Below are 12,720 nucleotides of genomic sequence, written 5' to 3'. Positions count from 1 at the left end.
CTCGCTCTCTCCATCCCTCCCAGAAAGTCCTAAGTGCCGTCAAACAGCTGTTTGGTGGTGGGGGAAGTGCTGGGAGGAAGAGAGGGGGAGGAGGCAGAGAAGAGGAACTTCTGCAGTGCTCCCTGAGAACGTCATTTGGCTGACTTTACAAGGGAGCATTGCACAACTTTAAATGAGTATGTTCCCTAATGGAGCAGCAACGTAACTTCAAAACAACGGTAAGTGGGAGGACGGTAAGTGAGGAGTTACTGTACATGGAATTGCAGTCGTTGCTGTGCCCTAGCTGGCACGGCTAGGTGGAGAAGGTGACTTATGTGCCAACGCAAGGGGCAGCCACAACCTGGCTCTTTTTATTGTTGTATAGACATAAAATAAAGTATTTCACATTTAAAAAAAAAAAAAAAAAAAACCTGCAACAGATACCATTATAGCCAAAGCAGCAAAGAGTCTTGTGGCACCTTATAGACTAACAGACGTTTGGAAGCATGAGCTTTCGTGGGTGAATACCCACTTCCCACGAAAGCTCATGCTCCCAAACGTCTGTTAGTCTATAAGGTGCCACAAGACTCTTTGCTGCTTTTACAGATCCAGACTAACAGGGCTACCCCTCTGATACTTGACATTATAGCCAAAGTATAGGAAACCCCTTATTAAGCTTCTCACATTAATGTTAAAGAAGCAAAATATGCAGAAAATTAAGTCTGATTAGCATGGGATTTGTCAGCCATGGAGTGAGCTTGGCATGAACAAAGAGATCCACTTTGTTTGAATATACAGGGCCAAATTCATCTTTAAGGTAGCTCCACTGAAGTCAGTGGAGTTGCCCCAGGGATGAACTTGGCCCTTTGCGTCAATTATTTATAGCCACACTATCTTTCTGTTGCATTAATGGAAAAGATCTGGTGTGCCAGTAATCCCTCCAGAGCTGGATAGGGGCATACTGGGGGTGGGGTGGGGGGCTATATGTTGTACCTGCTCTTGGAATAAACAGAGGACTTTGGTCTGCAGAGCTGTCAAGCCAGCGCCTCCCACCAACATGACACTAATTTTAAAACATTAAAAAAAAAAACCATAAATGGAATACACCATTACAGATCCCAGCTCTGTAGAAGGGAAAGGATAACAGTATCCGTCCAATACAGCAACCCCCCTGGCATTTACAATACAGCATATAAAAGGATACAGTAGATGGCCCCAAAATGAATAGAAGGCTGTAATTCACTTGAGGGGCTCTGCTGACATCCCAAACCGTGAGAGCGCAGCTGGAGTAGTTTATGAACAGCAGTCAGGTTCCAAGAGGGAAGTCAGGCCTTTATTATTCACACTACAGTCACCTATTGTTTTGCTGCTTGTTTTTCTCAACATGTTTAGATGTCTGGCATGCAGGAAAGCAAAAGATTGAGAGTGTTGGCTGTAGCCAGCCACAGCCTTTGCAGATACTGTGCAAACTTCCTCCTCTCACAGCTCTGCTACTGCTGCTTTAATACCAAGCTGCAGCTCCCTCCTGCCTTTTCAGTTCTGGGTCCCCACACCATTTAGCCAGTGCATCTCAGTCCTGACCTGCATCCCCTCTGCTATTTGTGTCTGGAATCCCACATACCCAACTTTCAGTGCAGTGGTTGAGCTAGCAGCAGCCCCTGCTACCCAGTCGTGGGTCTCTCTTGAGGAAAACTCTCTCGTGGGTCTCTCTTGAGAGGAAACTGCAAATGGTGCTAAATTATGTCACATTCTGTAGTGATTTTGTGATTAGAGCTAAGGACCAGGGTGAACCCTGTTAATCTCATTTCAGTCGTGACCTCAGACAGGAATGAATCCTGCTTTCCAGTGGCAAAAGGCCTTAATCATTCATTGTTTGTGGTCAATTCAAAGTATAATATGATAAAATATTTCAATTTCTTGACATAAAAATCTAACATTTGTTAGCTGAATAATAACATTGGGCTGGGATTCTCCAGTCCACTAAGGCCATTATAAAAGCATAAAATGGGCTTTAAGCAGCTAGTGGGGAAGTCCTCCTGCATAGGTGAACATGAACCACCAGCTGCCCACTCCTCCCCCAGCAGAAGGGAGGGAGCAGGGCAAGGAGAGGAAGGGGTGGGGCAGAGCTCAGTGTGCTCTAACCTCCACTGCCATAAGGTCCCTGCTTCTCTGTAGTTCTAATTGGGACCAGAGCTGGGCCACCAAGAGCTACAACTAGCTCCCTGCCCTCCTCTGACTCCATCATAGTGGAGCTCAAGCAGAGTGGAGAATTGAGCCCACTTAAATTACTATAAATAATCTTGGCTATCTCATTATCACTGTATTCTTGACAGTCCCATCACTGTCCAGAAGTTGATGATTGGCCCCATTTTTTTTAATAGTACATCTTCATCACTGGTGCAACTCCCAGGGATCAATGTGGCCCATAGTTTGGTCCTCTGTTTTAGGGAATCTCACTGCAGTTTTAGGATGATGCAACAAAGCTAGGGGAGTTTCCCCTGTAAAATACACAGAAGGACGCCCTGTTCAGTGTCCCAGACTGCCTAGGACAGATTGTTTGCAGGCATTCAGACTCGTACTCAGAGCATGGCATGCCAAATAGCTAGAAAAAACAAAACATTCAGAGGATAGGGGTGTGGGATGCATGCTATTTACATGGGACACACAATAAAGGAAGAACATATAAAAAAAATGCTAGATTAATGTCTCCCACACTCTAAATATAACCCAGCTGCAGCAAGCTGCTTTTTAGCCTTACTAATACCAGGTCCCCACATTCATCTCACTACTTTAGTCTAAAAAATCACTCTCAAAAGATTAGGATTTGGTCCTTCAGAAGAGGCATGAGTTGTTCAGACACAGTCTGGTGTCAGTGGGGTGAGTGCATGTAGATGGGTTTCTGTTTTTCTTCCCACTTATCCCTGCTGGAATAGAAATGCCTGGGGCTGGCAGTAAGGACAAATGAGTCATATTAGGGTGTAAAGTTGTCCTGTCTCTGAGGTAAAATTATTCTCTTTAAATTCACCAAAGTCTTCTCTACATTAGGAAAATTACCTATTACAGACGATGGATGTCAGCAACTGGCATAGATATAAGGCAATGGTGAGGAGGGGGTAGGGGTAATAGGGTCAGGGTTAGGGTTTAACAGAACAAACTCTGTTCAGCACCATTTGAGAAACCATGGTTAACACTCCAAGGTGGCAGTTAAATCGTGGCCAGCACCTGTATGTGTTGTTGACACCCTTTGTTGGCAAGAGGTAAGTGTGCTGCTATACAGAAAGCTCTAGCTGTACCAAAGCAGGGGTTCTCCAGCTCTGCTTTTCTGGTCAGGGGCAGAGGGTCTGGGGGTGGTGGTCAGGGGCTCCCCCCCCAAGGTCTAGGAGGCAGGAGCTGTGGGGGGAAATTTTGAGGGCCCTGCAGCCCCAGAGTGCCCCGGGTGACTAGCGGGCGGGGGGGCCAGGAGCAGCCCACTCGGCTTCCCTGGTCCTGGCCCCAGTTGTGTCGCTAAGGAGAGGGAGCTTGGGGGAAGAGATTCCCCCCCGCCCAGCACTCACCAGCAGCAGCTGAAGCGGAGTAGCCAGGCCCCAGCTCGCTCCCACTCTGCCAGCTCCAAGCCGTGGCACTCCGCTTCCTGCTGCAGATGAGTGCGGGATCTTTTCCCAACCCCCTCCCCCCGCCCTGCCCCCCAGCGACACAGCCGGGGCAAGGAAAGCAGAGCGGGCTAGGGCCGCATCGCTCCACTTCCCATCGCCGGTGAGTGCAGAGGACGTCCTTTCCCCAACCTCCCTGCACTCACCAGTGGCGGGAAGCAGAGCAGCCCAGCCCCGGCCTGCTCCTCCAGCTCCGGCGCTCCGCTTCCTGCCGCAGGTAAGTACGGGGGGCATCCTTTCCCCAACCTCCCCGCACTCACTGCTGGCGGGAAGCGGAGTGCCACGGCTGGGAGGTGGTGGAGTGGAGCGGGCTGGGGCCACATTGCTCTGCTTCCTGCCACTGCCGGTGAGTGCCTGTCAGGGGATGCAGGGGTGTGGCTAGGGGTTGGAGCAGTCAGGGGACAGGAAGCGGGGTTGGGCAGGGGACGGGGTTCTGGGGGTAATTAGGGACAGGGGTCTCTGGAGGGGGAGGTCAGGGAACAAGGAACAGGCGGGGCCAAAGCAAGTTCAATATAACGCAGTCTCACCTATAATCAGTCTCCCGAGGACCGCGTTATATTGGAGTAGAGGTGTATTTTCCCTTTTTGGCGGACCACTTAATGATCTTTCCGAATGTTATTTGTTAGCTAACTATTGTAAAGCACTTTAGATAAAAGCACTATATTAAAAAAATTAATAATAATGAACATTTTTGGCTTCTACAAATATTTGAATATCAGTAGTCTTACCTTTCTAATGCAATGGACGTGCCCTCTCTCTCCCCCACAACGGTAGCCCCTGAGTTGGGGCTGGCAAGAAGGGGGGGGGTCTCTCCCTCTCTCCCCCACTGCAGCGGCCCCGGGGCTGGGAGTGGGGGGGTGTCTCTCCTCAGCCACAGAGCTGAGGCTGGGAAGGAGGGAGGTCTCTCCTTGGCAGCCGCAGCCCTGGAGCTGGGGAAAGTTGCCTCTTTCTCTGGCCGCCACAGCCCTGCATGTCCCAAATTCGCCCCCTCCAGCCCCTATTTCCCCCCCCCCCCCCGAAGACAACCACCTCACCTTACATGTGTGTCTTCTCCATGATCCAGGCACCAAATTAGTGGAGCCACACCTGCGCAGCTCCACTAATTAGGTGGGTGGCCTTTCATTCTTTTGTGTGCGGCCGCCCAGGTGTGCACCTTAGAAAGAACTATCCACAGACCACCTGAATAGAGCTCGCGGACCACTGGTGGTCTGCGGACCACTGTTTGAGAACCTCTGATCTAAACACTTGAGCGTGGGGACAACCAAAGGTTATTTACCAAGAAAAGTTGTGTTAAAATGAGATGGTTCACTTTACAAAGGTGACTTGGACTCCTCTTATTTCTGTCCTTCATGTTGTTTGCACTTTACTGAGGTGATATGCTAATTGGGGATTGTGCTTCTTCCACATACTTTCCTTCCATTCCATCAGGCCATTGACATGATGACCAAACAAATTATTTTGCTACAAGTTTGGATTTTAAGTGAAGTAGAGAAGTGGAGCTCAGACCCATAATAAAGAGGCTGCCTAATTCATAAGAGTTAGAGTTGGAGCAGCCCTGCTAGAGCCTACTGCAAGATGCTTCCTGGTGCTCAATATAGGATTATTCCCTACAGTGCATTCTCCAGTGCTTTTGGCCAGCATTGTCCTAAATATCCCAAGCAATGGGGCTTTTACCTCCTCCCCAGCAAAGGGGGTTTTGTCCTTGTGACCATGCTCTAGCTGCTGCCTGCGGGTAGTATTTGCTCACTCACACCTGGATGAACTATACAAAGCAAAATGCTCTTAATTGCTTCTGGAACAGTACAGAGAATTGTTTAGACTAAATTTGCTGCTCTGATTTGTGGCTTTCAACTACGTGTGCTAAGAGACAGCGCTGACCTCTGCCAGAACTACGAAGAGCACCCAGCTGAGGCTGGCTACATCTCTTAGGAAACAGTTTGGGAGCAAGCCTGACTCACTGACAAATGTTGCAGCACTGATTACAGTAAATCCTCATCTTCTGCTGACTTCAGCAGACTATTTTCAGACAGGAGTCCTGGTTCTAACAGTACCTCAGAGGTTAAAACAAGAAGGCTGTGATGCCAGAAATCAACTCTGTCATAATTGTCCCTCTCTTTAGCAGCTTTAATTTACAATACTTGAAGTTTAGGTCTGATTTACTTTGGAGTTTGGGATTAGAGCCCCCTCCCCTCCCCACCCCACCTCACCCCACCCCAGTCAGCTTGTCTCTGCCGGCCCACTGAGAGAAGCAGTGGAGAGGGGAGTGGGCTATGTTGTCTTTAAAGAGCTTCAAGACAGAGACACTAATATGGAAAGAAAACAGGAGCTTTTGAGACTTCAGTCTCTGGAGCGGTAAAGTGTTTCCCTAGTAGAGCAAGACATTAACCCATTCACTCTTTAGCTTCTGGGGGCTGGGCACCATGGCAGTCACTTCCACAACTCCAGTCCCTCACTCTTCCCACAAGGGTTACAGACTTGCGCACTGCCCCAATTCCTCTACCTTCCTATTGGGCCTTAGTCCCTGACCTAATCCCCATATCTACTGTGTGGCTTGGTGACTGCTCCTAACATTCCCCTTGCCTGCTGCAGTATAGGCATTGCCCCAAGCTCTCCATCTGCCTGTAAGGACCAGCAACTGTCCCAGCCTCGTCCTTTTCTTATCGGGCAAGGTTCTCCCCTTGTCTGGGGAGTCCCATGTGCTGCCCTGGTCCCTTCCAAACACTGAAGTAGAAGCACTACCCTAATTCCTGCACCCCATCCCCATTGCTTCAGGATATTTATCGCTCTAAAGATAGACCTCTTGTTATCTTTTACTTGTTTTTCTCCATCTGTTCACCATCCCTGTGTGTGGTGGGGGCATATGAGGGCATTTCATATTACATAACCAGCATGGACCCAGATTGGGGTGTGGGAGTTTTAAAGCGTCCGTGAATAAGTGATCTCAGGTATGCCACCCATAGAATTACTACAGGCTAAAGACGCTACGTTCTTCTTGCCCTACCACTAACTGGCTGCTGTACTCACCTGCACTTCAGAGGCAACACTTTTTTCATTTTCACTGGTGTTCAAGAAAGTATCACACTATTCTACACTTACCATGCTGATTCTCTGCTGCATTATACTTTGAGCAGTCACTTATACCTGTGCAATGCAGTTATAGGGTAGAAGCATTTATACTGGTGTACATTACATAAATGACAGGGTGACTTAGCTTAATTTGAACCCCAGCTGGGTCATTGGATTTTGTGGGTCTGATTCTTATTTACACTGTTGTGACTATAATGTAATTTAATGTGATGTAATTTACTTCCACTTTACTACCCTTTTACACTGCCTTAGTGTAAATGAGAATTGTTGTAGACAACGAGTTTCACAAAAAACCCAAAGGAATAAGTACTATTTAATTACTTTTTTTTTCTGTCCAGTGAAAAAAGTTTTCATTTTTTATTTAAACTTTTCCATTCAGTGTTGGAGACAGGGACCAGAGAACTGGAAAGTGAAACTGACTAGAAATAGGATGATGAAATTGACTTATGTAGTTATCCTGTTCAAGTTCAGTGAAGCATGAAAAGTAAACAAACTGCATAAATGGTGGAAATGAGAACTTGATTTTAAAATTCTCTGTTTTAATTATTCAGGATTTTACAAGTGCCATGGATAAGGACTTTAGAAAATATTTATGCCATTTTCATCTTGAGTATGTCTCTATAAAAGGCAATCCCTAACTTTGTTACTAATCTATTTATAAGTATGCCCAGGAGAGTGCACAGTAATATATACATAACAAAGAATTTCCAAAGCATTCTCAGCTCTGTATAATATTCCCATGCAGAATCCCTGCAGATGCGGCTACTTTATGGAAAAAAGTTTCCCATGTCTGAGTGAAGGAACATATTTAGGCAATTTCTACCAGATAAAGGAGAAATACATGTGCATCACAGATCAATGTGCTAACTGTTCTGTGCTTGGAATGCTTTGTACATTCTTTTTAGGGTGGTATTTATACTGGACTATGCATTATCTGTAGAGTGTTTATAAATATGTCTGCTAAGTCTATACCGTGACTCTCTCTCTCTCTAGCAGCCCTTATAACAACATGTCACCCTTGGTTTTATTTATTCCTTTGCCAGGCTGGTAGTTCTTTTTTTCATTATAATTTCTTTACATGCCTAACACTGCCAGCTTCAAATTTGCTTTTTTGCACAAATTATTGCAAGTCACTGTGCACTAAATATAGTCCTCATGTCTGTTTTCCAGATGCTGAGACCTTGGCATACATCCTTAAAACATTCCAAGCTAATTCATTCTCTCTCTCGCACATGCACTTACACACATGCACAAAATTATTCAAAAGAAAGTTACTGGGCTGGATTCAGTGCAACGAGAAAAGAACAGTATTTCCCTTTGCGGAATGGAGGTTATTTAAGTATGTATTCTCCTCATTCATGTAGCATCTTGTAGGTTTTTTTCCTCCTTGGTTACTGACACCATTTCATTGTCATGATGGTACAGTATATCTTTACTGATGCAGACATTTTAGCTAAGTTTTTGTCTCCTTACAGTGTGTGGGTTTAATAATTTAAGTCCAAATCTTGGAATCTGATCCATGTAGGCAGATCTTACTCCTACTGCCTCTTGTACAGACTGGAGGATCTGGGCCTAAGTCTCAAATATTTCAACACACAATATGAAAGTTTCAGACTGAAAATGGGATTAGAATAGAAACACTTATACAGGCTTGAATTATAGCAGTAGGTTCATTTTGGATAAGTCTCCCACAGTTTGAAGGCTTATTTGAAGCTTATCCCAACAACCAGATCTGCAGTACTGGGTTGGAAATCTCATGAACAGAAATATCCTTCTTCACTTCCTGCCCCATATCCGTTGTGTGATGGGGTTCATACCATTATAATGTCTCTCACCAGTCAAGTGACCATACTGATGCTGAGTGAAGTGAACCTTGTACAGAGTATTTAACACTTCTACCCTGTAAAGTAACTTGAGCTTCCTAAAGGCACAGTATAAATCTATTATTTTTGTTATCATTCATTAATGAATTCCATGCATTCTATAGTATTTTTCATCACAAAGGATCCCAAAGTGATTTAAAGATTTACACCAATACTCAGAACAAACAATATATTGGGATTACTTTATCCATCACTGAAGAGCAGTCACCTCTGCACTATAGTATGGCAGCTGTTTAAGGCAGGAAGTGAAGAATCTTGTATCGAATCAAAATTGCAGGGGGGAATTTAGGTTGGGAGAATGTACTAGGGACTGACTTTTCTGTGTGTGCGCGCGTGTGTGCGCACACAGTTCCTAGCTCATTAGGGCCCCAAGGACGGGGGCCTCTGTATGCTACCACAATACAAATAATAAATACCGGTACTTGGTCAGGACCACAGGGTTAAATTCTGTCATAATATTTTGTAAATTGCATATGGATTTATATTGACTATAAGTGGTGAGGGCCTCAATTTCACCCAGAGGACAGTATCTCCTGCCTCCTAACACCAATGATTCATTATTGTCTCAGAAGCATGACTCCTACTGAACCCCAGTTCTTGCAGCACCTGGTCCCAAGAATTGGCCCAGCCCTGCTTGGCTTTTGAGGCCTGATGGGAATAACAGAGGGGTGTGGCTGGATGCATTCAGTTATTTCAATAATAATTATTGAATGACACAATGCAGAATATCTTAAAAACAGCAGAATTCTGCAGCCAGATAGCGTCTGGTTTCCAGGAGTTGTGCAGCTTCTCAATGTGCTGAGTTCTCTGCTGAGCTGATGGAAACCAGCTTCCCGGGAGGCTTCCAAGTCCTTGGGACTCCAGAAGTAACAGTGATTCCAGGTGCTGCTGCCAGGCCTCTCCTATAGCAGCTTGTAAATATCAGTATCAATGGCTAGTTTGCTGTTCTTCTACCTCCAAAGAAGTTATAACAACCCCTACGCCATGTATTTCACAACACAGCGTGTCGTTCAAAACAGAAGATAGCTGCAGTTCAGAGCAGGGTTGGTGGGAAAGGATCACTCGGGGCATGTTATGTAAGCCCTCCCCAGCATTGTGCAAGCTGGTTTGATGGGGAAAGAAGGGGGGCTGAGAATGATGATCGCTGAGGCTTAACAAGGCAAACATTGTTTGCCTGCCTATCAGTTGGTTTCTGATTCATCGACAGCCAGTGCCTCATGATCAGATCACAGCTGGCCCAAGGATATGCTTTCCAGTGCATTTAGTATTTGGAACAGCCCCAGATTTCAAGAACACATGGTGGGGAGGAGGGAACAGCTGTGATATTGGGAAGGGAGTTGGTTTTTTGCCGTCTTTCGAGATGAGAACTCTTTTTTCCATAATTTGGTTGCATTAACAGCATTTGAGGATGTCATTTGAATTCCAAACCTCTCCAGGTGAGGGAGAAGGGCAGACAGAGACGGGAAGGAGGATCATGTGGCAGTACATATACCCAGCTGCCCATATGTCCCATTCCCATTACATTGAAGCTCTGCCTGTCAGTGATCTGTTGTGCCAGTTCTGGTGACAGCTCTCAAATAGATCCCAGGTGTTTAACATCTTTCTCCGTTCAGCTAGGAGATTTTGAAACACTCTGGTTTGGCTCTAATTTGGGGGATACGTGCCTGATTAGTCCAGCAGAATATCATCTATGGCAAAAGCTGAGCTTCATTGTATTTGAAAGTTGTCCATTCTGAGGTCAATTGGGCAGTGGAGAGGAATGTAATGGCTGTGGGAGGGGAATGAAGTCTAGATTTGAACTTGAGTTCTGCTTTGGCCTTTTAATTTTATCTTTTAAAATCCAGTGTTTAAGGACTACTGAGCTTTCTTGCTCAGGTGTCCTGTAAATCATTAAACCTGCTATACTTCCTAGCCTAAACTACCGTGTAGCATTTCTGTGTGCTGTAAACAGCTACCACATCCCATCCGAGAGGTGGCTGCAATTCAGTGATGAATGAAGGAGTGCCTATCCACAGGGCCAGTTCCAGGCTATGGAAGTAAGCTGGAATCTGGAACTATCCACAGAATCCCCCCTCAGCAGCAGTGGATCCAGAAATGGTTCCATCTCTCCTTCCCTCCTTCTGCAGCTGATCGCAGAAAGTCAGAGCAACTGATGGTGTCTGGGTTACTGAGTGCTGCAGATTCCACTGAAACCTAGCACAGGAATTAATGACTGCTTGCCAGGGAAAATTACAGGTCCTGCCTGTGCATTATAACCTATAGATCTATAAAGTACTTTAATGCTTGAGGCAATATATAAATCAGTAATCATAATAAACCCGTTCTTTTCTCTCTCTAAGGAACCCCAGTCCTGTGTAGCATCATAGAAGCTAAACATAGAAAAGACCTACCTTATCATCAAGTCCATCTCCTGCTAGTGCGGGGTTGTTCTGTTGTACCATTTTTTTTTTTAGTGTTGTCCCCAGTGTAGTTTTAAATGTCCCAAGTGATGGGGCTTCTGCCATTTCCCATGGGAGATTATGCCCAGCCTAACACAGCTCACTGTCCAGAAGATGTTTCTGATAGTCATCTAAATTTCCCTTTATGTTAATTAATTCCATTACTCCTAGTCACACCCCTGCAGTCCCTGCAAGATAGTGCATTCCACTGGGAAAACAATCCCATTTTCCCTTAATGAGGCAGGTGAGGCAACAGTCTATTTGGCCTGGCCTGTCTGCATTCAGATCTAATTTCCCTTACCCTTCAGTAGGATGGGAGGAGCCCTCTTCATATTTTCCCTTGAAGCCGAGCAATGAAAAATAGTTGTTTGCCAAAATCTTTCACCTTGAGCAGATACACTAACAGATGTTTTCTACAATATAAACAAAGAAGCAAAGAATGTTCATGACTGGGGGAGGAGAGGTAGTTGGGAGGAAGGGAGGGATCATGCGGGAGAAATACAGCTTGAAATACTTGACTGTGGTTTGATCCCTTTCTAAAATTTAAAAGAGCTGCTCCCACTACTATGAGGAGCAGTGCCAGCTGCAAAATCATGAGCGGCTTAATATAACATACACATTCAAGCTGTCTGTCTTTGTATAGGCATTTTTATGCACCCATCGTCACAGTATCTAGATGCCATATGTACAAATTAAGAATAGTAATAAAACTGGCTGATAAGACCAAGTCCTCAACCCTCCATCATTGACATATTTTTCTAAATAGAACTGCTCTTGTTTGTCTCCAGGAGAGGCTGTGCCATCCATTGTTACTGAGAGCAGTCCTCCAGGAAGAGATGTGTCCAAGGATAGCAAGACTTGGGTGTATCCTGATCTCTAGAGATAGGGCACTCCATAGCTGAGAGCCTGCCACTGAGAATGTCCAGCACCTGAGAATTTCACCCTGGACTCTGGCAGCCACATCATCTCTCTTGAATGCAGTTGTCTCAATGGATCAGAGTGAGCCTGGATCAGAGTGAGCCTTATCTCAATGAGTTGTCTTAATGGATCAGAGTGAGCCTTATCTCATTGCAGCCTTTAAAAATTTAGCTGTAGGACCTTGGAGAACATATGGAATTGCTTGGGGACCAAATGTGGGGTCCTGAGCACTGGTGTGGTGTGATGTCACATGGTTCAGGCTGCCACAACTTGGACCAACTGAAGCTTCAACATGGCTTTCACAGTCAATTTCAGCTAGAGTATATTACAGTGGTATAATTTGGAGGTGAAGCAAGCATGAATCAGTGTGTCTGTGTCTCTATCTGTAAGGAAGCACCACAGTCTTCCAACTAACAGTGGGAAAAGGTATTTTTGGATATTGCCGCTGTTTGAGTGTCAAGTAATAGCCATGAGTCCAGTAGGAACCTGATGAGACTTTAACAAGTGGAGGCACTTATGATCCGGAGGGTGTTTACACAAGCCCCTTTGGTCCAATGAAAGAGAAGGTCAGCTTTCATATTAAACAAGAGTGAGTTTCTAGCCCATTTCCTTGTGAAAAGAGCCTTGAAAACAACAGATTAAAAAAAACTGGTAAAAACCAAGTGCTGTGGATGAAAGTGTCAAGCATGTGGGCTACACTTCAGTAACAGGAGGCTTGGGTGGGAAACTAAAGATCTCTCGTGCACTCACACATACATTATATAG

At 45.4% G+C, this 12,720-nt stretch overlaps 1 protein-coding gene across 19 annotated transcripts in view; it reads left to right on the top strand.

Annotated features, from left to right (window-relative positions):
- RAD51B (RAD51 paralog B) overlaps positions 1 to 12,720 on the top strand; it is a 723,435-nt gene that overhangs the window by 567,828 nt on the left and 142,887 nt on the right. For 10 of the 19 annotated variants that reach the window (XM_039533727.1, XM_039533730.1, XM_039533726.1 and 7 more), the window contains one exon: positions 7,887 to 8,055. The exons of 6 other annotated variants lie outside the window; for them this stretch is intronic. In XM_039533727.1, the coding sequence (XP_039389661.1) occupies positions 7,887 to 8,055 (169 nt within the window). Of the gene's footprint in view, positions 1 to 7,886; positions 8,056 to 11,825; positions 12,053 to 12,720 lie in introns of all 19 variants that reach the window. 3 more of the 19 variants (XM_039533724.1, XM_039533735.1, XM_039533723.1) reach the window with 1 other exon arrangement.

Source organism: Mauremys reevesii, linkage group 4 (assembly GCF_016161935.1).
Source record: "Mauremys reevesii isolate NIE-2019 linkage group 4, ASM1616193v1, whole genome shotgun sequence".
NCBI lineage: Eukaryota > Metazoa > Chordata > Testudines > Geoemydidae > Mauremys > Mauremys reevesii.
The sequence above is the reverse complement of the archived record's forward strand: the minus strand, read 5'-3'. Positions and strand labels throughout refer to the sequence as shown.